At 42.0% G+C, this 27,214-nt stretch overlaps 1 protein-coding gene across 2 annotated transcripts in view; it reads left to right on the forward strand.

Moving 5' to 3' along the window:
* Positions 1-3,686: 3,686 nt before the first annotated feature.
* LOC121166680 (integrator complex subunit 2) overlaps positions 3,687-27,214 on the forward strand; it is a 48,799-nt gene continuing 25,271 nt past the window's right edge. The window contains exons 1-13 of one of the 2 annotated variants that reach the window (XM_040995925.1): positions 3,687-3,888; positions 10,017-10,292; positions 10,881-11,019; positions 13,241-13,343; positions 14,042-14,155; positions 15,435-15,565; positions 15,744-15,917; positions 16,872-17,098; positions 19,629-19,754; positions 21,480-21,551; positions 21,637-21,751; positions 24,818-24,886; positions 26,935-27,069. In XM_040995925.1, coding sequence (XP_040851859.1) covers positions 3,869-3,888; positions 10,017-10,292; positions 10,881-11,019; positions 13,241-13,343; positions 14,042-14,155; positions 15,435-15,565; positions 15,744-15,917; positions 16,872-17,098; positions 19,629-19,754; positions 21,480-21,551; positions 21,637-21,751; positions 24,818-24,886; positions 26,935-27,069 — 1,701 coding nt within the window. In that variant the 5' untranslated portion in view covers positions 3,687-3,868. Of the gene's footprint in view, positions 3,889-8,933; positions 9,114-9,985; positions 10,293-10,880; positions 11,020-13,240; positions 13,344-14,041; positions 14,156-15,434; positions 15,566-15,743; positions 15,918-16,871; positions 17,099-19,628; positions 19,755-21,479; positions 21,552-21,636; positions 21,752-24,817; positions 24,887-26,934; positions 27,070-27,214 lie in introns of those variants that run through there. The other variant, XM_040995926.1, reaches the window with a different exon arrangement.

Raw genomic sequence — 27,214 nt, forward strand, 5'->3', positions numbered from 1 at the left:
CAAAAGCAAAGAAGAAAGAGAAACATAGTTTTGGTTTCTGGTGTAAGGTAAATTTATCAATCTTGAATGTATTTTTTCATTATCTAACTTTTAACATTTTCCTGTGCTTACTGTAGGAGTGTTATCAATGCTGGACTAAAAATTAACTCTATTTGCAAAGTCCTGCTTGAGACAGTTGTAAGTTGATCTTTTTCTTAGCTTTCTTTTCCCCAAAGTCATCCAACAGAACTGTGTCAAACATGACCTATTGTGAGATTCAAAAGTTAATGCTTATTCTGTAGCATTTTTACCAAAGGAAAAAAAATACTACTGAATGCAAAATTTAGTTAGCCCCTGTACCACACAGTGTCTTCCAGTCTTGAATTCAGAATGTCTGAGTTTAAGATTTGGTTCTGTCCTCTTTTTTTGTTCCGAGCAAGTTTGTATATATCATTAAAAGTAACATTTCTCCCCCATAGAATCCACTTTGTGCTTAAAATATTCTGTGTTGCTATATATGGTACTATACATTGTTTAAAGTGTACAAACCATAAGCTTTGTAAGCAGTTATCAGTGATTACCGATCTTCTGTATTGACTATTAAATATGTTCATCTAGTGGCAGGCATCTGGTCTAAAATTGAAATGCCCATTAAGTCATTGTGTGTTGTTTAAGTACTAAGACTTAGTGCATCAACCCACTGCTTGAGATGCCTGCATTTGTACTGGAGTGCCAGGGGTTGAATCCGCCTCAGGTTCTGATCTAGCTTTCTGCAACTCTAGGAAGGAACCAGATCGTGGCTCAAGTGCTTGAATTGTTGCCACATAGATGGAAGATCAAGATGGAGTTCCTGCCTTGTGGATTCTGTCTTGCTACACACTGGCTGTTGTAGGCATTTGGGCGCAAATTTGAAAGACTGAGCAGCAGAGAAAGGTCTCAGTCTTCCCTCTGCTTGTTAATTCCTTCACTAGCCACAATAGCCATAGATGGACAAGGTCGAAGCCAGGAATCTGCAGTGCCAATTCACATCTACCATGTGGGTGCAAGGGTACCAGTTACTTGGGCTGTCTGCTACTTTTGAAGCAGAGCAGCTGGGATTCAAACTGGCAATCTGACATAGCATTCAGTGACTTAACCTGATATACCAAAACTAGCTCTCAACTCAAGAGTCAAGAGTTTCTTTTGAGTCTCCCACGTTGGACTAGTGGCCAAAGAGACTTGAACCATTCTCCACTGCTTTCCCAGGCTATAAGCAGGGGCAGGATCAGAAGTGGAGCAACCAGACATCAACCAGTGTCCATATGGGATGCCCATGCCACAGGTGGAAGAGCAGCTTGCAATGCCACCCTGGCTGCCTACCTCAAAGGCATTTGTTGTACCCATATTTGTATACATGGGTTTAATACCCAGTACTGGTTCCTCCAGCTTTAGGATGATGAATACCATGGGAAGGCTAAAGTAATTCACTTTCTGCCAACCCACTTGGGAGAGCTGGATTGGGTGTTTGGTTCCTGGCTTTGGTCTAACTCAGGCTTAAATACTACAGGCAATTGGGAGCACTCAAGAAATAGGAGCTGTCTCTAATAAAAATATGTGTAAAACCATTTCCATTTCAGTTGAGCTGGTGGTCTAAATTATCAAATGCCATATCAAATAAATATTAAACAAAACTACTTTGAACCACTTCAGCATACTTGTAAGTTGATCTGTCCACTCTTGGTCTTTACTTGCTTGTTTAAAACACTTATTGGCTACTACTTACTCTATAGATAATAAATACCTAGAGCCTTGCATGTTATCCCATTTGTTTTCTCAACATGAGCCTCTCTTCTTGTTCTTGTGGCCTTTTAGATACGGCCCCGCTTCTCATCCAGCTCTCTTCTTGAAGTCTGGGAAAGGTCAGCCCAAAGCCTAGGGACCCTGCAACACTGTGGCAGACCTGTAAAAAGCTCCTGGCTCCTGGCTTTAGATTGGCTCAGCTCTGGCCAATCCAGCTCCCTGCTGGTGACCCGCAAAAGCAGAAGAGATCGCCCAGGTAGTTGGGCCCCTGGACCCACATGGGACATTGGGAAGAAGCTGTTGTCTCTTGGCTTCAGATCAGCCCATATCCAGTTGTTTGTGGCCATTTGGAGAGTGAAACAGCAGATTAAAGATCTTTCCTTTTCTGTTCTTTGCTCTCCATAATTGAAATAATTTTTCTTGAAGAATCAAATCCAAAAGGAACTGAAGCTTACAAGATAAAACAGGTTGGATATTTGATGCAGTGGTTAAGGCACAACTTGGGACACCTGCTTCCCATGCTGGAGGACATGGGTTTGAGTGCCAGCTCCTTTGCTCATTTTAGGTTCTTGTTAATGTCTACCTTTTAGTTGGTCCCCTAATACGCACATGATGTATCTTGATTCAGTTCCTGGCTCTGGGATGTAGCCTTGCCCAATCCCAGTCCTCATGGATTTGGGAAGTGAAAGAATGGAAGAGTTTAGTCTGCCTTTCAGAGAAATTTTAAAAATAGACACTTAATAGTAACAAAAAGGACTTTTAAGTCAGTTGGTAGTGTTCTTTCCTCTTTTTTTTTTTAAGCAAGAGTAAGGATGGATAAAATACAAAATATTTAGTCCTCCCTTGTGTCCCAGTCCACTACAATTAAAAGTTACCTCAAGGATCTTGAACCTCAAATGTGAAATAACATGTTTATGGTAGATTTTGACAATGGCAGCCAACTGATTCAAAGGAGCTAGTTGCTCAGATCTTCACATCCACTTGAGTTATGCCATGGAATGAATTATGATCTGAAATGAACTTCAATAGGGCTTCAGAAAAGCTGTGAAAAAGCTAAGAACCCAGGAGAGTGAAAATGGGCAACTTTTCCAAATTTTAAGACTTTAAAATTGTAGGGGTTGGCCTAGTGTAGGATAGGCAATCCTTGCCAGAGTGCTGCTGCTTCTGCTTCCAGGGCAGCTCCCTGCTGACACGTGGGAAACAGCGGATGATGGCTGAATCCTTGCCACCCATGTGTGAGATCCAGATCCAAGTTCTTGGTTCTTGGCTTTGGCATGGCGCAAGCATGGCAGTTGTAGCTATTTGGGAGCATGCCGGTGGATAAAAAAACCTGTCTCTTCCTTTATTCCTCTATCTGCCTTCAAATAAATCTTTAGAAAATTTTAGTTGATGACCAAGAACTAAAAATTTCACTGAAACATTTTTGCAGTAATTACTAATTATGAGATAGCATATCTCTGATCTTAAGCCCCCACCTACTAGGAAGCATACTTGTATAACTATAATTAGTTGGATAAGAAGTGATACGAATGGTGCAGCACTTAACAAGACACAGTAACAAACCTCATTAAGTTTTGATGGCACTAACATTGATGGGTACTGCAATCATGATTCAGCAGGTTATTAATATTTTTTTTCTTGGTATCTTTGTGTTTTTATTACTAATGCAAACTCATTGTTTTAAGGATTTTTTGGGGGGGTGTGGAAGTCAGATATAGAGAGGAGAAACAGAGAGGAAGATCCTCCATTCACTGATTCACCCCCCAAGTGACCGCAACAGCCAGAGCTGAACCGATCTGAAGCCAGGAGCCAAGAGCCCACGTGGATACAGGGTCCCCAATGCTTTGGGCTGTCTTTAAACTGCTTGTCCAGGCTACAAGCAGGGAGCTGGAAAGGAAGTCACAATGCTGGGATTAGAACCATCACCCACATGGGATCCTGTTGTGTGCAAGGTGAGGACTTTAGCTGCTAAGCTGCTGTACCAGTCCCTCAGCGAAACAATTTCAAGTGCCATACTGTGTCAGGAGAAAAAATGTGGCCCCTATTCTCAAAAGTATTTTGTGGCAGGAGATACAGACAAGTTCTAATTGCAGCGCAGGTATAAGGTAATATGACTGACAGAGGGACAGGGTATAATTAGAAGATACATGGAGAAGGGTGGGTGGTCTGTCAGGGGTAGGCTTCTTAAGGTAATACTAGACAGAGGGGGTTTATTACATACGAAAAAGAGGCATTCTGGACAGTAGGAACTGTGGGGAGAAAATCCAGCAATGATGAAAAAAAAAAAAATCTAAGAACTGAGCAGTTTAAAGTTTAAACTGGTTTTAACTGGTTTAAAGTTCCAGCTGAAGGAGCTAGCATTGTGGTGTTGTAGGTAGAGCTGCCACCTGTTATGTTGCATACTTTGCAGGTGCCAGTTCAGGTCCCAGCAGCTCCACTTCTCACCCACCTGTGGAAAGGCAGCAGCAGATGGTCCAAGTCCTTGGAGTCCTGCACTACATGAAGACCTGGATGAAGGTCTACGCTTCTGACTTGGTGCAGGCCCAACCCTGGCCGTTGCTGCTGTTTGGAAAGTGAAGCAATGGAAGAATCTCTCTCCCTCTCGGTAACTGCCTTTCAAATCGATGGATTAAATCTTTAAAAATAAACATGAAAATTGTGTTTTGAGTTGTGCCATAAGCAAATGGAATTTCACCCAGAAGCAGAAGGTGTTTTAGTAGTTGGGCTGATTCATGATTGGTGTCAATAAAGTTAACAGACTTTAAAAAGTAGTAGATATTCTAATGTGATACTCTTTTATTCCTTTTTGTTTATCTGTTTTGATTGAAAAATGGCTACGTGGAAAAGAACTAATCAAAAAGAATGCAGTCATAGGAGAAAGCTTATGCAAGACAGACTGTTCTTTTTGGACTTAAAATACAGTAACTATGTAACATTTTGTCAAATCAAAGGCACCAGTATTAATACATCATTATTTTATGTGCCACATTAAAAAAAAAAAATGCTGTCAGGCCCAGCGCAGTGGCCTAGTGGTTTAAGTCCTTGCCTTGAATGCACTGGAATCTCATATGGGCGCCAGTTCTAGTCCCACAGCCCTACTTCCCATCCAGCTCCCTGCTTTGTGGCCTGGGAAAGCAGTCGAAGATGGCCCAAAGCCTTGGGACCCTGCACCCATGTGGAGACCTGGAGGAAGTTCCTGGATCCTGGCTTTGGATCGGCACAGCACTGGCCATTGCGGTCACTTGGGGAGTGAATCAATGAACAAAAGATCTTCCTCTCTGTCCTCCTCTCTGTATATCTGACTTTGTAATAAAATAAATATTTTTTAAAATGCTGTCAAGGAAAGTTTAACACACATCTCTCAGACATCCCAGCTTTTGAGATGTCAAAATGTGAAAAAAGTATCAGAGAATTGGTGAAATATAACTTTCTGTGATTAGAAATGGTAATGGACTTAGTTTTTCCCTGTTGTCTGCTTCTCAAGCATTTTTAACCACAAAGTGGTAGTTATGTAAGATAGTACATTGAGAACTGTGATATGTGATCTATTCAATGTTAAAGCTAATTTGGGCCTAGCGCAATAGTGTAATGGTTAAAGTCCTTGCCTTGAATGTGCTGGGATCCCATATGGGCACCGGTTCTAATCCTGGCAGTTCCACTTCCCATCCAGCTCCCTGCTTGTGGCCAGGGAAAAAGCAGTCAAGGACGGCCCAAAGCCTTGGAACCCTGCACCAATGTGGGAGACTCGGAGGAGGCTCCTGGCTCCTGGCTTTGGATCTGCTCAGCACTGGCTGTTATGGTCACTTTGGGAGTGAATCAATGGACAGATCTTCCTCTCTATCTCTCTTCCACTCTGTATATCTGAATTTCCAATAAAAATAAATAAATCCTTTAAAAAATGTTAAAGCTAATTTGTATTGTTATGTGTCACTCGAGAAGAGAAATAGAAAAGCATCAGCACTTAAAAAAAATTTTTTTTAAGGTTTATTATTTTTATCGGAAAGTCAGATTTACAGAGAGGAAAAAGAAAAAGTTCTTCCGTCTGCTAACTCATCCCCAAGTGGCTGCAATGGCTAAAGCTGAGCCAGCCCATCAGAAACCAGGAGCCCCGAACCTCCTCTGGGTCTCACACACAGGTGCAGGGCCCCAAGGTTTTCTGCCATCCTCTACTACTTTCCAAGGTCACCAGCAAGAAGCTGGAAGGGACGTGGAGCAGGCAGGACACAAACCAGGACCCACATGGAACCCAAGTGCATGCAAAGCTAGGATTCAGCCACTAGGCTGTTGTGCAGGGTTCAGGGTTTCAAGCCATTTTTAAAAATTGATTGAGTAGGAGCCAGCACTGTGGCACAGCAAATTAGTCTTTGACCTACAGTGCTAGCATCCTATTTGGGTACCAATTCAAGTCCTGGTTGCTTCATTTCTGATGCAGCCTTGGTGGATGGTCCAAGGCCTTGGGCTCCTGCATGCATATAGAAGACTTGGAAGAACTACTGGCTCCTGGTTCTTGACTTTGGTCTGGCCCAGTTCTGGGCTTTACAGCCACTTGGCGGGGCGGGGGGGGGGGGGGGGAGGGGGAACCAGAAGATGGAAGATCTCTCTCTGTCTTTTCTTCTCTCTCTGTAACTTTGACATTCAAGCAAAATAAATGAATCTTTTAAAAATATTGATTCAGTAGGGATGGCACAACCTACTTTGAATGCGGCAACCCACACTGAAGCTCTTGGCTCTAGTCCTGGCTCCTGTGGCTGTGATATGGCTCCCTACTTATGTGCACCCTGAATGGCAGCACATAGTTGTTCAAGCCCTTCAGTCCGTGAGTTCTGGCATCTGATATCAGCTTGGTTCAGTTCCAGCTATAGGTGAACTTTCAGGGCAGAAGTGAGCAGAAGATTTTATCCCCTCTCTCTGCCTCACAAATAAAAATTTTTTGAAAAGATTTATTTTTACTGGAAAGTCAGATATACAGAGAAGAGCAGAGAGAAAGGAAGATATTCCATCCATTGATTCACATTCCAAGTGGCTGCAATTGTCAGAGCTGCGCCAATCCAAAGTCAGGAGACAGGAACTTCCTCCAGGTCTCCCACGCAGGTGCAGGATCCCAAGGCTTTGGGTCATCATCAACTGCTTTCCCAGGACCCAAGCAGGGAGCTGGATGGGAAGTGGGGCAGCTGGGATTAGAACCAGTGCCCACATGGGATCCTGGTGCATGCAAGGCAAGGACTTAAGGTGCTAGATTACCACGCCAGCTCCCAAATAAAATGTTTAAATAAAAAAGTTTGAAGATTAGTTTAGGGGAGGGTGGAACAACAAAAAAGTTTGATTTAGCAGTTGTTGGGAAGCCTGAATTTTGGTCTAGTGTGTTAAGCTGCTGCTTGTAGTGCTGCAGCCAGGATAGATGCTTGTTGAACCCAGCTGCCCCACTTCTGATGCAGCTACTTGCTTATGCACCTGGAGTATATGTGTTCTTTGTAACTATAAACAGAAGTATCTCATTGGCAAGCATTTTTCCCCCAATGATTTGAAAGACTTTCAATGCTGAAGTAACTTGAGAAGCAGAGGCTGAAGCCAGGATGACTTCCAGGTTTCTGGAACGTCAAGTGGTGGGGCTATTTACTGAAATTCCCAGAGGAGAAAGGTGGGATTTAGAGCTAGCTGAGTGTCAGTACTCATCACTGTGACATCTGGCTACCTTATTTATGCTGAATTTTATTTTTCTTTTCCCTGTAGGCCAAGATGGAGAGAATGCTTATTGTGTATTGTTGTTTTGGGAAGGTTTTAAAAATCATTTTGTTAATGCCCATTCATTCTCCCTCACTCATACCCCCAAACCAATTTTTTATTTCCTTTAACAGTCTTCCTATAGAATGGCTGTCCATAGGAAGAGAGTTAAAGTTCTTAGGCTCTCACAGCCTCAATCTCCATAATTGTGAATTGGAAAATATTACTGCCCTTAAATGATTAAAACAGGTAACAGATAGAAAGTACTATCCCGGGACTTAACAAATATTGAATAAACAAGTCATTCCTTACTATTAATTTGAGAAAGACAATGTTGTAAGTCAGCAACTCATTGTATGTGGTGAGCAGAGATGTCACAGCATGGAGTTTGTGCATCCCATATTGAAGTCTTATTTTCATGTAAACTTGGGTTTGTTACATATGTTTGTACAGCATACACATTTACAATTTGACCTATAAATTGTGTGAATACATGTGCACCTGACCTCTGGGTCACAATGTGAAATGTCTTACTGGGTCAGGTGGAAACACTGCAACATATATATTTCTCCTTTCCTTCCTTTGCGGATATTTGTTAAATGTCAGAGCTTATTTTAAAAGAGATTATTCATCTGTGATGGCCCTGGATGCTGCCAAGTTCCACCTAGCACAGTCCTGGGTAAATACACATGGATCCAACTAGGAACAAGAAAACAGCATGACGAACTATAGAGGCTAGTGGTTCTTCACATGCAGACTACTGGCTATTTTGCAGGCCTTGGAGAAGGTCTGGGCTCTAGCTCTGGAAGTGCCAACAGTGTCTCAACAGAACCCCAAGGCTGAAAGGAACATTGTGGATTTAGGACGGTGCTGGTGGAAGATGCAGTCTTGGGACCAGATTATGTTCTAAATTCTTCTACTACCACCTGAGATTCTAGGACTTGTATGCGAGGTGGGCACAGGAAAGAGCTAAAGACAGAGATGCAACTGGACTACGTAGGGGTTCAGCTCAGGAGCAGAGGATAACGTCAACACTTTCTCCATACGTCACGACATTGGAACGCCACGATCATCTTGTGATGAAGTCACCGACGTTCCCAGGGGACTAGTGAGCCGGTCCAAAGGACACAGCTGTCGGACTCGGGAAAGAGGCCAGAACACGTCTTCTAATCCAGTGGCGGCCGAGCCGGGCCACGAACCCCGGCCCGGAGGAAGGGGCGGGGCCGCGCACGCGCACCGGGGCGCCGTCGCCGTCCTCTCAGGGTTTCCTCCTCCAGCCGCTCTTCCTCTCAGTTCAGTACGGTGGCCGACGGGAGCCAGTCGCTGGGGATGAATGAAGGAACTGGGTGCAGGTCGAAAACGACTCCTCGGCTTTTCCCTCCCTGCAGCCTGGGTGCTCCCCGACCCCCTCCGGTGCGGCGTCCCCATCCCGCCCCCGTTCTAGCCCACCACCGGCTCGGCCCCGGCGTCTGATTTCTGGGTGTCCCCGGTCGAGTCGGGCACCGCTGGGGTCTGGGGACTCAGATTACCGCTTAGGCCCGACGTCGGACCGCGCTCTCGATTTCTGCCGCGTCCGCCTCTTGGACGCAGAATTCCCGTGGGGGCCCGTGAGGCTTGGAGGGTAGAATATTCAGGTACGAAGCGTGAGCGCTTTTGTCGGCTGCCGGCTGGGCTTTTCTCGGTTTGTGTTATGCCTGTTCCGGGGCAAGTCCCTGTGAGCCCGCGGGTCTGGATGTCCCTGCCCCATGCCGTCCAAGCCCGGTGTTCAAAGCCCAGCTCCTCCCGCTGGCAAGCCGAGCGGCATTCCTGCCCACGCCCCGTGCCCACGGTTGGGCTGCTCAGTTGTTCTTAGCAGGAAATGGCTTTGACGAATTGTCCACTGGCTTACTGGCTTTTTGGGGTGTTTGTTTGGGGAGGGAGGGTCGTAGCGGGAAGTTTGACGACTCCTGAGGACAGACTGCAAGCACCTTCCTAGGTGGCACGCTGCTTTTTCTGTTGAGCCTACACATGAGGTTTTGACCCATTCACACAGGGCAGCCAGGGAGCCTGAGTGTGACCTGGTTTGTGGCCAGCCAGGTGATGGACTGGCGGGGGAGTGGGGTAGTAGGCGTGTGGAGGGAGGCAGCCGTTAGTTGGCACTTGCTGTTAGCTCCTCTGTGCTGCGGGCAGCTACTGGTGTTTTGTGGCGCTCCTGGGACAGGTGTTGTTGGGGAGGGCGTGGACGAGCACTTGGTAGGTGAGAGTTAAACTTTGGGCTTTGCCACTACCTAGTTCTAGTACTGTGTGCCAGATACACGATTACAACAAGCTTTGAAAACCTCCTGAGAGCAGAAGATTCCTTGGGCTGGGGGAGGCACGGAGAGCCCCTGTGTTATTATTACCCATGTGGTGGGAGGAACCAAGGCAGACAGACCAAGGTTGAATGGTGTAGGGATCAGATATTTTTAAAAAGAGGGTATTCATATCTATGGAAGTTGAACCCCTACATTTTTTTTTTTATCACTAGGATCCACAGTGATGATGACTGAATGTTCGAGCCTTCAGTTTGTCAGCCCTTTCGCCTTTGAGGCGATGCAGAAGGTGGATGTTGTGCGCCTGGCTTCGCTCAGTGACCCAGAACTCAGGCTTCTCCTGCCCTGTTTGGTGCGGATGGCGCTTTGCGCTCCTGCCGACCAGAGTCAAAGCTGGGCTCAAGATAAAAAGCTTATCCTCCGCCTTCTGTCTGGAGTGGAAGCCGTCAACTCCATCGTGGCCTTGCTGTCCGTGGACTTCCACGCTTTAGAACAGGATGCCAGCAAGGAACAGCAGCTTAGGTAAGGTGGAGTTAACAGGACGGGCAAGTTGGGATTTGCTTGAATTTACCTGGGAGGAGAATGTCCAATGGTTTTCCTTTGCAGAACCTCCTCCAGAGAACAGAATGATAGTGTCAGCTTTACTTAGGTCTTTTCCATTTATGGTTAAAATTCTAGTGTCTTCTCACTTCTTATAGAATGTCTTAGAGAAGTTGGGTTATATATTCTGTGGCTGGTGGATTGAATTTATGAAGGCAGTTACTTTGTGGGAAGGGTTTGGCGAACTCTCCACTTGGGCAGCTTTCGCTGGTTCACAAAGGTTCCAGGTGGGTGTTGTGTTTCTTCTTCCCTTGTGTGAATCTAGGACTAAACTGCTGTCCTCTTGAAAGCCATTGCTAGCGATTGGTTGTGAGGGAGTCTTTACATTTGTAGATTGTGAGTCCCCAAAATGATAGGTAAACTAAGTGATACTTCACGAGTCATAGAAAACATTTAAAATTGATATGCTGTTTTGTTGACGATTTCAATAAGGTCATTTTTAAGAAGATGATTTTTTTTTTTTTTTACAAATGTCCTGGTCATTGCTATTGTGTGTTTGTAATTTACTAGGCATAAGCTCGGGGGAGGCAGTGGAGAGAGCATCCTGGTGTCGCAGCTCCAGCACGGACTCACACTGGAGTTTGAACACAGCGACTCTCCTCGGCGCCTGCGGCTGGTGCTGAGTGAGCTGCTGGCCATCATGAACAAGGTAATTTCAGCACAGCTGAGGGTATTCATGATGTGATGTCTGTGAAAACCAGAGCAGCAAGGCACATTCTATCCTATTGTACTCCTATTTCTATTTGAGACACGTTTTACTTTCAAAGGCTTAGGGTTTTCAGTCTTATTATACAATTACTACTGTCTCTCATTTATGCCTATATCTCTCATTTATGCCTATTCTACATTTTCTGTCACAGGAACTCCATTTTTTGTGGGGTCCATAAAATGCCTTCTTTTTCTCCTTTTTTTTAAAATGAATTTTTATTTATTTTTCTGCTTGAAAGGTAGAGTGACTTAGAGACACTGAATAAGAGAGAGAGAAAAAGAGAGGGAGTGAGCTAGCAAACGAGCTATCTTCCAATTCCTCATGCATCCATACGGTGTGGGCCTGGGCTTGGCCAGGGCTGGGAGCTATAAACATCCCCCCGTCTTCTGTAGATAGCAGGACCCGAACACTTGAACCAGAACCTGCTGCCTGTCATCCGAGCAGAGGCATCGCTTGATCCCAGGCACTCTGCGTGGTGCTGGGCATGTTCCAGTGCAGCTTCACCCTCTGTACCATGATAGCTGCTCCCATACAGTGTCATCTTGATGTTATTTAGTTTAAAGATTTAATCTTGTTTATGTGAAAGGCAGAGTTACACAAAGATACCTTCCATTTGCTGGTTCACACCCTAAATGGCTGCAGTGACCAGGGCTGAGCCAGGCTGAAGCCAGTTTCTGGAACTTCGTTTCAGTATTTTACATGGGTGCAGGAGTACAAACACTTGGGTCAACGTCTTGTGCTTTCCCAGACACATCAGGAGGGAGCTGCGTTGGAAATGGAGGAGCTGAGGTTTGCTCTAGCACCGCAGGGGATGCTGGCATTCTGAGTGTTAGCCAGCTAGCCCACAGGGCTGGTCCCTTGACATTTCCAAAGGAATTTATCTCCAGATTTGTATGGATTACCGAGATTGATAATACTCTTGGAGGATCCAATTTCCCCCATAAATTAGAATAGTGAAGTATAACTTGAAAACTGATTTATTTAGACAATGGGTGAGCCCTAATTACTTCGTGTGTAACAATGAGTTGGGTGTATTAAAGTTGAACTGGAAGTAAGGTGATTGACTAGCCTTACAAATTAGATGGCTGATTTGTTTTTGTTTAATAATAGGTACTGAGGACATTGAGTAGTGTGCTTTAGCTGGTTTTAGGTCAAGATTTTAAGATATATTGCAAATTTTTGTAAAATTTCTATCACAAATTATAATTTTCTTCTCTCCTGTTATACTATTACTTTTTAATTTCAACCCAAATTTTTCCTATACATTTCTTTAAAAGATATATTTTATTCTTTTGAAAAGTGGGATTAGAGAGGAGAGAGAGAGGCAGGCATCTGCTATCTGCTGCTTCACTGTCCAGATGGTCTCAATGGCCTGTGCTGGTCCAGGTTGAATCCAGGAACTTCGTGTAGGAGCCTAAGCACTCAGCCCATCTTCCCCTGCTTTTCCCAGGTGTCAGTTGGTAGTGAAGCAGCCTGGGCTTGAACCAGTGCCCATCTACAATACTGGCACTGCATGTGACAGCTTTAATCTACTGTACCACAGCACTGGCTCTGTATCTTTTTTTAATACATCACTTAATGGCTGTAATAAAATAAGTGACTTTCTTATTTAGGAGCTTGTCTTTTTTTTCCCCTCTAGCACTATGTAGAATTTAGAGAGTGTTTCTGCTGCTCTGAGTTTTAACTCCATTTTCCTTATAAATCTTTGAGAATTGGATAATTGACATTTTAAGAGACATGATATGTGAGCTCAACATAATTTCAGAAGCAATGAGCTTAATTCATTACCAAAACTTATTAATATTTTAAGTGTATGTAATATATGTATAAATATATAAATGCATGTATCTATTTATTTGAAAGGCAGAGTAGATAGGGAGGGAGATAGAGACATCTTCCATTCACTGTTTCACTCCTAAAATGTCTGCAGCTGGCCGAAGCCAGGAACCTAGGACTGCATTTGGGTCTTCTGTAAGGGAGATACCAAAGTACATGGGCCATCATCTGTTGCCTTCCCAGCTGCAGTAGCAGGAAGTTGGATTGGAGGTGGAGCAGCCAGGACTTGAACTGGCACTCTGACGTGAGATGTAATTGTCATGAGCGGTGGCTTATCCCACTGCCCACATTATTGAATTTAATAGAATTGTTTTTTGTTTTTTAGGTTTCTGAATCCAATGGAGAGTTTTTTCTCAAGTCTTCTGAACTCTTTGAGAGTCCAGTGTATTTGGAGGAAGCTGCGGACGTGCTTTGCATTTTACAAGCAGGTACTACACCTAGTGCTAAGATACATTTGGACTACACTTTTCCTACTGAATGATACTATGTAACTTCTTACCCTGGCATGTTGTGTTATTTTAAAAATCTTCTAATAAAAATGTACCTACAAAAATTAGAAAGTGATTCATATTGAACAATTATTAAGTAAAATATGTTGTTTCCACAGTATGATGTATTATGTAGGTATTAAAATTATATGTTTGATTTGGTGATTTAAGTGTCCATTAATAATTTTGGAAAATGTCCCAAGTATGTCAAATGAAGAAAGTAAAGGACAAAATAGTAGCTGGAATATAATCCCAGTTGTTATATTTTGAAATAAGACTATATTCATGGTTATGTTTAAAATGTATTAACTGAGATGAGATTAGAGGTGATTTTGATTATATGTTCCAAGTTCATGTATTAGAAAATATGAGAAAAAGAGGAAAAGACATAAAAATGCAAAGAATGTTCATGAAAATAATTTTTTAAAAAACACTTCTCATTAAAACTTTCTACAGTGTTTGATGCTGTGCTGTTAGCGGAAGCTATCATGCATATGTGGCAAATGACTGTCATTTCAACTGTGAAAAGAAAGTAATAAAATTACTTTTGGATGATATCTGAAACGTCAGAAGATTTTCAATGTAAAATATAATGGTAAATCACTCTTTATAGTAACCTTGTCTTTATTTTATTACAGAGCTTCCTTCCTTGCTTCCAATAGTTGATGTGGCTGAGGCCTTGCTACATGTTCGAAATGGTGCCTGGTTCTTATGTCTTTTGGTGGCCAATGTTCCTGATAGTTTTAATGAAGGTAAATATAATATCAAAGTGGCATATTGAAGAGATTTGCATGGGCATGTATAGAATCTATTGTTTGGAGCTAAGAAGAAACATTTGAGATTTTCAGATTTTTTTTGAAAATAATATATTTGAAAGACAGAGCATGATATAGAGTATATGGAGAGAGGGTTTGAGAAAGAAATACAGAGGCAGAGCTCCTGCATCTGCTGGTTAGCTCCACACATGCCAGCGATGGTCAGGTTGTGCCAGCCTGTGGCTGCAGTGCACAGACTCAGTCCAGCTGCCGTGTGTGGGTGTCTGAGACCCAAGCATCTGAGCCGTCAGCACTACCTCCCAGTGTGTGCATTAGCAGGAAACGGGGGACAGGATCTTAATCACGGGTTAAACTTGGGTCTTCTGTTGTGGGTGTCTTAACTGGGAGACTCAAAGCCTGCTCCCTCAGATTTTAATTGTGTCTCATTGAGTATCCAAGTTAAATGTTGAATTTTTTTTTTAAAGATTTGTTTATTTTTTCATTGGAAAGGCAGATATTCAAAACAGAGAAAGATCTTTCATTTGTTGGTTCACCTCCTAAGTGGCTGCAGTGGCCGGAGCTGAGCTGATGTGAAGCTAGGAGCCAGGAGCTTCTTCCAGGTTCCCCATGTGGGTGCAGGGTCCCAAGGCTTTGGGCCATCCTCAGCTTCAATCTGGCCCAGTGCTGGCTATTGTGGCCACTGTGATTGAAGTAGTAGATTCAAGATTTCTTCCTAATTTTCTTCCTTTATCTATGTAGTTCTGACTTCCAAATAAATAGAAAAATGTTTAATAAGTAAGTTGCAAAAAAGCATCCTACTGTCTCATGATTTTTGTCTGTGTTCTTTCATAATGTTTTTCTCCTCTGGGTTTATTATATTATCTGATTTCCTTAAGATTACTTTCATGATTTTCTGTTTTCCTCTTTGTCTTTTGTATGATATTCTTTGTTGTGCTTGAGGCTCATTGAACTTCAAAGTTCATGCAAGACTTTTTTTAAGTTGATGTTTGCCTGCTGTTCCCGGTTCTTTCTACAACTGTGGTTGCAGTGTGTTTGATGGTATGGTGCTGAACCATAGGCTACTCTTTCAATTTTGAATCTCTTAATTCTTTGCTTCATTTTGACCAGTTTGCGTGGTTGTGCTTTCAAGGCCCCTGTTTTTTTTCCTTCTGTAATATCTAACGTTCATAAATGAGTGATACTTAAGGCTGAAAAAAAATTCTTTCTGACATCTTACTTATGTAACCTGAAGTAATAGCGACTGTTAAATATTTAGTTTGTAGGGGCCTGATAAAAAATGGAGAACGACAGGATGAAGAAAGTCTTGGAGGAAGGCGTAGGACAGATGCTTTACGCTACTTATGTAAGATGAATCCTTCCCAGGCCCTCAAGGTCCGAGGCATGGTGGTAAGAAACCTGTTGGTTCTACAGGTCAAAAGCCTTTCTAACAGGCTGAAGGCTAAGATGTTTAGAATTTATGTTAAATGCTAGGGGAGTTACCTTTCTATCTGAGTTAATGTGTGTGAGATTTCCTCTTCCTTTGCTGTATGACCTTGAGTTTGATTTGTTTTCTTGGTTGTGTTAGGTGGAGGAATGTCACTTGCCAGGTCTAGGAGTGGCTTTGACATTGGATCATACTAAAAATGAAGCTTGTGAAGATGGAGTGAGTGACTTGGTTTGTTTCGTTAGTGGTTTGCTTCTTGGAACAAATGCCAAAGTCCGCACTTGGTTTGGAACTTTTATCCGAAATGGACAGCAGGTGAGAGGGTTAAGTATCTGTATGTGTAATAGATTGGGAGATCTTTGCAGTTACTGAATGGTCTTGCTTGACCAGTGGTTCTCATCCAGGGACATCTTTACATCTTAAAACATCACTAAGAATAGTAGAGTTTTTGTTTCTGTGGCTTTGAGGTACTGATGTTTACCATATTAGAAATTGAAACTGAGATGTTGGAAAAACTTAACACATTTAGAAAGAATAATCCTATTAAATGTGAATGTGACTTTCTCTTCTCTGCCTTTCAAATAGATAAGCAAAGATTATGTGAAAGCTGAACTGCAGAGAGAGGGGAGACAGAGAGATCTTCCATCTGCTGGTTTACTCTGCATATGGCTGCAATGGCTGGAGCTGGGTTGGTCTGCAGCTAGAGGCCATGAGCTTCTTTTGGGTCTCTCACATGGGTTCAGGGCTATTATCCACTATTTTCCCAGGCACCTTAGCAGGGAACTGGATTAGAAGTAGAGTAACTGGGACATGTACTGGTGCCCTGTGGGATCTATGTCCCAGCAAGTGCAGAATTAGTGAGTTGAGGCATTGTGCCAGGCCCAAGGCTATATTACTGAAGCAAGGACATTCTGCAATTTTGGCAGCCTTGTCAAATGGTTCAATCTTAAGTGTTTAAGGTTTATTTGAGGTTTCTTAAATTTATTTTTGCTTTAGATTTTTAAATATGTTTGTTTATTTGAGAGGCAGAGATTCACTCTTCAAATGTCCACAACAGCTGGGGGCTAATGTCTTGAACTGGAAACTCAATCCAGGTGGTTGAGGTAGGTGTCAGGGGGTCGTTGAGGTAGGTGTCAGGGGGTCGTTGAGGTAGGTGTCAGGGACTTGACTACTGGGTCATCACTTGTCTCCTAAGGTGAACATTAGCCGCCGCTTGAGCTTCCTTAATGTTCTGTGCTTTCTTCCATTTATGATTTCCATTTTTTCCAGAGAAAGAAAGAAACCAGCAGTTCTGTTCTTTGGCAAATGAGAAGGCAGCTTCTCCTGGAGCTGATGGGCATTCTTCCCACAGTAAGGAGTACCCGCATTGTGGAGGAAGCTGACGTGGACATGGAGCCCAATGTGTCTGTGTATTCGGGGCTGAAGGAAGAGCACGTTGTGAAAGCCAGCGCACTCTTACGTCTGTACTGTGCACTAATGGGGATCGCTGGACTCAAGTATTCAATCCTTTGATATTTTACCTATCTCTCTTGTCTCTAATCTCACCAAAGCAAGCCAAAGGCCTTTTGTTCTGAGCATTTGGGTCTTATATTCAGCTAAGGCAGTGAGCTAGCTTATGTCAAGAATAAAGTCCTAAGGCTAATCATTCCCAACAGGATGTAATTAACCTACAGAATAATGCAAATATGGGAGGACCAGAGCAGTTTGTAGGCCTCAAATGTTAAATATAATCTATAGTTTTAGCCTAGCCCTGCCTGACAGTAGTGTGTGGTCTGTCAGATCCTTAACTGTTAATGCATATATTGTTCATTTTGCGTTCTACAAATTTCAGTTTCTGCTGGTTTAGTTAAATATTGATTCCTCAACATAATTCAAATTTCAGTTACCATGATATCTTAATCATATAATTATACAAAGTGTAAATTTTGCTGTGCATACTTTAGGATATATGTCGTGACTGAAATAGTGGATGATGTGAGCAGTGGTCAAGGGCATCACATCATTTAAAATCTGTTTGTAGTCACAGTGCATATGCACAGGCACTAAAGTAGTTGGTTGTGTTACTTCTTGTCTGTTGGTGGTAAACCCGTGTGACATTTTTTTAGAAAGATGTATTGGGCCTGGCGCGATAGCATAGTGGTTAAGGTTCTTGCCTTAAACACCCCAGGACCCATATGGTCGCTGGTTCTAATCCCGGTGGCCCTGCTTCCCATTCAGCTCCCTATCTGTGGGCTGGGGGAAAGCTGTCAAGGACGGCCCAAGACTGGGACCCTTTGCCCACATGGGAGACCTGAAGGAGTCTCCTGGCTTTGGATTGGCTCAGCTCAAGCCATAACGCTCACTTGGGGAGTGAACCATCAGACGGAAGATCCTCCTCTCTGTCACTCCTCCTCTCTGTATATCTGACTTTCCAATAAAAATAAATACATCTTTTAAAAAATAAAAAGAAAGATGTATTTATTTTTTGCTTGAAAGGGATATGACAATTCATCAAGGCATTCAGAAGATGCTTAGTGTGTTTTATAAATTAGAAAATAAGAAAGGAAGTGGCTATTAAAATTCTCTTTTATTTTCTTTTTTTAAGATTTATTTTATTTTATTGGAAAGTCAGATATGCAGAGAAAAGAGAGAGGGAGGAAAATGTTCCACCCACTGATTCACTCCTCAAGCGGCCGCAATGGCCAGAGCTGTGCCAATCCAAAGTCAGGAGCCAGGAGCCTGCTCTGGGTCTCCCATGTGGGTGCAGGGTCCCAAGGATTTGGGCTGTCCTCAACTGCTTTCCCAGGCCGCAGGCAGGGCGCAGGATGGGAAATGGAGTTGCTGGGATTAGAACTGGCATCCATATGGGATCTTTGCGCATGCTAGGCTACTGCACTGAGCCCTAAAATACTCTTGATAAGGTTTTCACAAAAGAATGTAATGGTTCCCACTGTTTGCTTCTCTGTTGTAGAGTGCTGTATAAATATTTGTTTTACTGGTGTTTTCCACATCTCTATGTATTATTACTGACACAGTTTGGAATGCTTTGACATACTTTATTATGAAGATCACATTGTATGGGTTTTAATTTGTAGAGTCATTTTTATGGTCCTATAATGGTGGGCAAAGTTAGGATTGCCTGTTTTTGTGTCTATGGATAAACACTGTAAATGCAGTTGCCCAACATTTTTTTATTTTTAAATGAACTTTAAAAAAATGTATGAATGGCAGAATGACGGAAGGACAGAGAAGCAGAGGCAATGAGAGAAATGTTACATACACTGATTCACTTAAGTGGCTGTAGTTGGTGGGTCTATCTAGATCGGGCTGAAACCAGAGCCCAGAACTTCATGCAGCTCTCCACCGTGGGTGCAGGGATCTGAGGACTTGGAGCATCCTGCGCTGCTTTCCTGGGCACATTGGCAGGGAGCTGCAGGACAAGCACAGCAGCCAGGGCTCGAACCATGCTCTGCAATGGAATGCTGGCTTTGCAGGCCATGACTTAATGTGGCCCTGGTGTTTTTTGTTTGGAATAACATGAGAAGGCAAAGGGTTTTTTTTTTTTTTAGATTTTAACTAGTGAGGTATTATTGTTAAATTTAAGATTTACTTCTGCTGGCCCAGTGCGATGGCGCAAGTGGTTAAGGTCCTTGCCTTGCATACCCGGGATCCCATATGGGCGCCGGTTCTAGCCCCAGCGGCCCCGCTTCCCATCCAGCTCCCTGCCTGTGGCCCGGGAAAGCAGTCAAGGACGGCCCAAAGCCTTGGCACCCTGCACCCACGTGGGAGACCTGGAAGAGGCTCCTGGCTTCAGATCAGCACAGCATTGGCCGTTGTGCTCACTTGGGGAGTGAATCATCGGATGGAAGATCTTCCTCTCTGTCTCTCCTCTCTGTATATCCACCTTTCCAATAAAACTAAAATAAATCTTTAAAAAAAAAAATTTACATCTGCTAAAATTTGCATCTCCAATGATGGAGCATTTATGCTTTCGTCTTTTCTGCCCTTAGTTTAAAAAGTGAAACCCAGTCATATGTTCCTTTTTAGGCCAACAGAAGAAGAAGCTGAGCAGTTACTCCAGCTGATGACCAGCCGTCCTCCTGCTACACCAGCGGGGGTTCGCTTTGTTTCCCTTTCCTTTTGTATGCTGCTGGCCTTTTCCACACTGGTCAGGTACCTTACTTTGTAAATTGATCTATCTTTTTTCTAAGTCTAGTTTTATTGTTAAAATGCATGTATTGGTGCCAGTGATGTAGCACTGCGGTTGGGCTGCTGTTTGTGATGCCAACATGTCATATCAAGGTGCAGGTTTGAATCTCAGCTGCTCCGCTGCTGTGCCCCTCCCTGCTTATGTGGCTGGGAAGCAACACATGATGGCTGAAGTACTGGGTCTGTGTTACATAGGAGGTCAGGCTCCTAGCAGCTTCTTGTTGCTGCTCTGGTTGTTTTGAGCAATGGGATGTGAACCAGCTGATGGAACTCCATTTAGGTATTCCGTGCGGATGTCAGGTTCTTATTAAGAGGAAGCTCAATAGCAAGTGGGGGTGGGACATCAACTCCAGCACTCTGACATGGTTTGTGGGCATCCCATGTAAACATTTAACACACTGTGCCTCAGCATGTGAAATACCCAGAAACTATTTTTTTTAAACCTTTATTGATATCTAATGTAATAACCAAATTTAGCCTTGTACATAGTGTTTAAATGTATGAAGTTACTTGAAAAAGTAAATGGAAAGTGTACATTAGTGGATTTCAAGTATTTGCATCATAACTTTTTTTTAATGATTTTTAAGTGGGTTTGCTGGGACACAAACTGGTGCTTGTATGTGACAGTCCTTGACTGTCTGACAGTTTGTCAGGACCTCCTCGTTATCTTATTTCTTCTTCCTGTTCTTCCTGGCATTTTTTTTTTTAAGATTTATTTATTTATTTGAAAGCAAAATTACAGAAAGAGAATTTTTTGTTTGCTGATTCTTTTTTGAAACATCTTCACTGACTGGCCAGGCCAGGCCAAAACTGGGATCCTCAACTTCTGTCCAGATCTCCCATTGGGTGACATGGATGTTTAGTCAGCATTCTTTTCTCTATAATTTTGAGTTCTACTTTAAAAATTTCTGTAGGGCCTGGCGTGACAGCACAGTGGTTGAAGTTCTTGCCTTGCACGTGCTGGGATCCCATATGGTTGCCAGTTTTAATCCCAGCAGCCGTGCTTGTGGCCTGGAAAGCAGTCGAGGACAGTTCAGAGGATTGGGACCCTGCACCCATGTGGGAGACCCAGAAGAAGCTCCTGACTCCTGGCTTTGGGTTGGTTCAGCTCCAGCCGTTGCGGTCACTTGGGGAGTGAACCATCAGATGGAAGATCTTCCCCTCTGTCTCTCCTCCTGTCTGTACATCTGCCTTTCCAATAAAAAAATAAATTAAAAAATAAATTTCTGTAAATGAAGTTTTACTTTTCAGGGTATGAATGTTATTTATTTATTTTGTTGTTGTTGTTTAAATTTGTTACTAAGTTGTTTTTTTTTAATGTAAGATTAGTTTCAGTTATTGAGTTATTGGAGTTCTTTTTGCATTTTAATTCCAAACATCCCCCAAATATTTGCTCTTCTAAGGAATGTGGTGCTCATGGTGTCCAGCCTTTACGTGTGTGGCCGAGACCTTGAGAAGTTGTGACCGTTGAGATTTGAAAAGAGTAGATATCCTCACTCTTGAGATCTGGAACTACCGTTTCCTGCCTGAGTGACGCTGGCTCAGTTCAGCAAGTAGTTAATCTGGCTTGATATTTCACAGTAGAGAAGGAAATAAGGATTTCTTCCAAAAATAATTTGACAGTGCTTTCTTATTCAGTTGCTATTACATTTGATGTAAACCTGTGATGGCTTGGTATGTTCTCTGTAGTACCCCTGAGCAGGAGCAGCTGATGGTGATGTGGCTCAGCTGGATGATAAAAGAAGAAGCCTACTTTGAGAGGTAAGGTGACTCATTTTGTTTTTTTCTGTGGGAAAGCTGTTGTCATTCTCTTTGGAGTTTCATACTTTCTTTTCTGTTTGAACAGCACTTCTGGAGTCTCTGCTTCTTTTGGGGAGATGTTACTGTTGGTGGCCATGTATTTTCACAGCAACCAGCTCAGCGCAATCATTGATTTAGTGTGTTCCACCTTGGGAATGAAGGTAATTTTGTTTTTTACATCTGCTTTTTAAAAGAAAGTATTTCTAAACTGGATGTGTGACTGTGGCACAAAGTAAGTAGATTATTTTCATGTGCTGTTTTAGTTGTTTGAAGTTTCATCATGAGCTCCTGGAAAAAAGACTTTGAGAACACTTACTTGTATGAATTGTAAATGTCCAATGAAGAAATCTTCAAAGCACAAAAAAGAGAACAGTGTAATTCTTTCAATTAAGAAATATCAGAATTGCTCCAAGCACTTGAGCTGGTTTTTCCAGGCCATTACCAGGAAGCTTCATTAGGAGAGGAGCAGCCAGAAATTGAACTAACACCTTACAAGATGCCAGGGTTCCAGGTGGCAGCTTTACCTGTTGGCCCTAAAGTGGCTTTTTATGTAACTCTGAAGGCACTTCAAAGTGTACATGCAGAAATAGAATTAAAAATAAGCTTATTTTGATGTAAAAATTTTGAAACTCCATGCCTAATTTTTCATAATTAACAGTTTTCAGTAAACTGAGGACCTTTCATGTATGCAGATTTTTACACACATATATGTATTCAAACATGTGTCAGTTTTTTGTTTTTTTATTTTTTTGGAAGATTTATTTATTTTTTGTTTGAAATGCAGATTCACTTGAGAGAAGGAGATACAGAGAGAAAGGTCTGAGAGAAAGGTCTCCGCTCCATTGGTTCACTCCCCATGTGACCACAATGGCCGGAGCTGAAGCCAGGAGCCAAGTGCTTCCTGCAGGTCACAAAGATGTGTGCAGGGTCCCAAGGCTTTGGGCCATCCTCCACTGCTCTCCCAGGCTACAAGCAGGGAGCTGGATGGGAAGTGAAGCGGCCGGAACAAAAACCAAAGGCCATATGGGATCCTTGTGCATGTAAGGCGAGGATTTAGCCGCTGAGCCATGAGTCTGGGCCCAGGTTGTTTCCTTAGGATCAAGTTCTGGAAGGTAGTTGACTAAATAAAAGGGTGTCATGATACGGTGTTCCGTGAGTGTGGCCTGATTATCTTTCAAAAAGATTACACCAGTGTAATCGTTTCTATTGGTGTATGAGAAGTTCTCTGTTCTAACCTGTTATGATTAGCCATTACCCCACCCCTTTTTTTAAATCTTTGCGAATTTAATTGTTGGAGAGTGTTCTCATTTATTTTGAACTTCTTTGCTTATTGTTAGAACTGTACTTTTTCAAATCTGTATTTTGGCAGGTTCTGTGTAGGAGTATGTGTGAAAAGCATTTTAGTGTTTTATTTTTTCTGTAGAGATTTTATTTTTCTTTTCTTTGATTCAGAGGTCTTCCCTGTTATAGATAGCCATTTTGCCTTAGATTATGTCTCGTTGATTTCAAGACATTCTCGTAACTCAATACTGAAATTTGGATTGATTTTGTACTGGCATAATGTAAATGTGGTAGTGTTGTTCGCTTCTACGTTTTTCCCTTGAAAAGGAAAAATGTTGATGACATGTCTTATGTATTTATGTTTAAAAATATTTATTTATTGGAAAGTGGGATTGACAGAGAGAAAGAGAGACATAGAGAAAGATCTTCTGTCTGCTGGTTCACTCCCCAAGTGGCCTGGTTCTGACCCAGTCCAAATCCAGGAGCCAGGAGCTTCTTTTGAGACTCCACGTGAATACTGGGTCCCAAGACTTTGAGCCATTCTCCACCTGCTTCTCAAGCCACAAGCAGGTGGAAAGTAGAGCAGTTGGGACATGAACTGGCATCCACATATGGAATGCCAGTGTTTGAAGGAGGAGGATCAGCCCACTGAACCATCATGTTGGTCACCTGTATCTTCTATTTCTTAATATTTTGAAAGTGAAGTATAATTTTACAATTGATTTTTGCCTAGTGTTTTTGGCCATGTGAAAATTAATCATTTTATGTAGCATAGCAGGTGTTTCTATTATGGTTTTTGCTTTGACATGTTTTTTTCTATTGGTTTTTGTTTTTTTTTTTAAAGATTTATTTTTATTATGTTTTTATTGGAAAGGCGGATATACAGAGAGGAGAGACAGAGAGGAGAGACAGAGAGGAAGATCTTCCATCCGATGATTCACTCCCCAAGTGAGCGCAACGGCTGATGCTATGCCGATCCGAAGCCAGGAGCCTCTTCTGGGTCTCCCACGCGGGTGCAGGGTCCCAAAGCTTTGGGCTGTCCTCGACTGCTTTCCCGGGCCACAGGCAGGGAGCTGGAAGGGAAGCGGGGCTGCCAGGATTAGAACCGGCGCCCATATGGGATCCCGGGCATGCAAGGCGAGGACCTTAACCACTTGCGCCACCGCGCCGGGCCCTCTATTGGTTTTTGTAATTTGTTTTTGACATTTGTTTTAACTTTTTGTAGCTATATGTTTTATATTTACAATCCAGTTGGATTAATTTGGGTGTATGATACTGTGTGTACGACGAAAATTTTTGTGCATGTTCGTACTGCTCACAAAACAAGGTAGCTGCATACTTTATTTCCTTCCACTGATTTAAAATGACAGTAATAGTGTTTACTTAGTCCTTTGTATGTTGGTTTTATTTCTAAGGGAAAATACAATTATTTTAGGTTTCAGACTTTTCTTTTTAGATTTATTTATTTATTTTAAATTTTTTAATTGGAAAGTCAGATTTATAGAGAGATGGAGAGAAAGAAAGAAAGTTCTTCCATATCTTGGATCACTCCCCAAGTGGCTGCAACGGCCAGAGCTAAGCTGTCTGAAGCCGGAAGCCAGGAACTTTCCTCCAGGTCTCCCACATGGGTGTAGGGTCCCAAGGCTTTAGGACGTCCTTGACTACTTTCCCATGCCACAGGCAGGGAGCTGGAAGGGAAGTGGAGCATCCAGGATATGCTTCCGGATCCATATGGGATACTGACACATGCAAAGCCAGGACTTTTAACTTCTAGGCTACTGCACTAGGTGCCCAGACATTATTTTAAAGCAGAGTTATTACTTATGTTTGAATACTAATTTTATATGTTCCAAGCCATTTTTAGATAATAATGCTCCCAGCATTAGTTATTAGTTATGCTTCATGTATTGCATTTTAACATGCTATTTTACTTTTGGTTATTTTAGATTGTAATTAAGCCAGGCTCCTTGAGCAGGATGAAGACTATCTTCACACAGGAAATTTTTACTGAGCAGGTACTTATTTTTATTCTTATGTGAAAAATTTGTGTAGACAATAAATATGGATTTTTCTGTTTTCAATGTATTTTTTCCTTTTAATGAATTATTTATTTAAATGTCTCAGTGACAGAGAGAGAAAGAAAGATCATTCATCTGCTGGCTCACTTCCCAAAAAAAAGAATATCTGTTGTTGGCCCAAGCCAAGACCATGAACCAGGAGCCAGGTGCTTCATCTGGGCTCCCATTAAGTAGAAGGGACCCAAACACTCAAGTCATCTCCAGCTTCTCCCATTATATTAGGTGGCTGGATTGAAAGTGGAATAGCTGGAGCATGAACCAGTGTCTATTGGGAATGCTACTGTCACAGGAAATGGTTTTATGTACTATGGTACAATACTTCCCTGCCTTTTCAGTTTTTTACTGCTGACATATATTTGAAGCTTGAATAAATAATAATCTGTTTAAAGTATGCTTTTAGTTATTTTCAGATTTATTGACAAGTAGAGAGACACTAATAGAAATATTCCATATGCTGATTTACTCCTCAAGTACTTGTAATAGAGAGGACCGACAAGACAGAAGTGGGAGCCTGGAGGTAGATCTGGAAGTCCTATGAGGGTAGCAAGTACCCAAGTACTTGAGCTATCCCCTGTGCCTCAGGATGTACAATAGCAGAAGGTTGGATCGTAAGTGGAGGCAGAGCTTGAAATATGTACTCTGACGAGGTGTGGGCATTCTGTGCAGCATGTTAAATGCTAGACCAGACATTGTTCTTAAAATACACTTTTAAAGAATTCTTTTTTTAAAATCTATTTTAATGATTTTATTTTAAATTTTTATTGGAAAGGCAGACTTACAGAGAAGGAGAGACAGAAATATTATCCATCTGCTGATTCATTCCTTTGAAGGCTGCAAATGAGCTGAACAGATTTGAAGCCAAGAACCAGGAGCTTCTTCTGGGTCTCTCACGGGTGCAGGGTTCTGAGGCTATGGGTCATTATCCGCTGCTTTCCCAGGCCATAAACAGAGGCTGGCTGGGAAGTGGAGCAGCTAGGGAACGAACCAGTCCTTACATAGGACTCTGGAGCTTGCAGGGGTAGGATTAACCAGTTGAGCCATGTCTCTAGCCCTAAGGAAATCTGATTACAAAGCATGTTGCCAAGAAAATGTATTTTTGAGACTTGGAGTAGATACTTAATATAGTCTTAAATATTGATGATGGAATACTTGCATGCCGTAATTATTTGGATTTCTGTACTTGGGAAAATAAGATAAATATGTAGTTAAATCTTTGGACTGTAAGTTCATTTTTAATTATATTACAAGGTAGTGTTTCAATTCTTTATTCTTTGATTTAGATGCTCTTATTTAGCTTTAATACTTTTGTCCGTGGATATGCCTATGGGTATTTTATTTTTCATTATCTTATGAAGTATATATTTATTAGGTTATATTTTATCTACATAGTTTATATATTTATAAATACATGAATTTTATATATAAATAATATAAAAGCAGCATACAAATATATTTACATATAAGTATATATGAACGTAAATTTCGTATATATATACAGCTAATATATTTAAGGTAAGTTATATATGTATGTTTTTAAGATTTATTTATTTTGGGCCTGGCGGCGAGGAGTTCAACCGTTACACTCTCGCACCAGGCACATTCTGTTTACTTTTATGTGGTACTTTGTGATTCACATAATGCTTTTCCAAAAAAATTCCTTTCCCCTTCACAATCCTTTGAGGAATGTAAGACTCCATTTTATGGATGGGAAAGTAGATTCCAAAGATAAAATAGCTTCCCTAAGGTCTAGAAGCCCAATTAGATATTTTTTTACATTGTTACACCATTGTGTGCATTATCCTTAAATGGAAAGTAAAGGGAACCTTGTAAATCATTGTGTGTGTAGTTCTTCATCATTCAAAGCAATTAAAATATAGAACAGTCAATTTTTATGATTTTTTTTTGTAGGGAATTCACTCGACTACCCATAAATTAGTATTATATTTATTGTGGCCATGTGTATTAATACTGTCTTTTCCTATTAGGTTGTCACAGCTCATGCAGTTCGGGTCCCTGTTACAAGCAACCTGAGTGCCAACATCACTGGGTTTTTGCCTATTCATTGTATTTACCAGCTTCTCAGGAGTCGTTCCTTTACCAAGCACAAAGTGTCGATAAAGGTATGGCATTTCTATCTGAGAATGCATCCGTTAGTGCTGTTTGCCTAACTAACTCTGTTTCAAATTGTGCCCAGATTGAATACTGACATTGTAGGCCAGGGCTTTTCCCACCATGCCACAATGCCAGTCCCAGTTACTCTTGTTT

Source organism: Ochotona curzoniae, unplaced genomic scaffold (genome assembly GCF_017591425.1).
Source record: "Ochotona curzoniae isolate NIBS_2020 unplaced genomic scaffold, NIBS_Ocur_1.0 patch201, whole genome shotgun sequence".
Classification (NCBI taxonomy): domain Eukaryota; kingdom Metazoa; phylum Chordata; class Mammalia; order Lagomorpha; family Ochotonidae; genus Ochotona; species Ochotona curzoniae.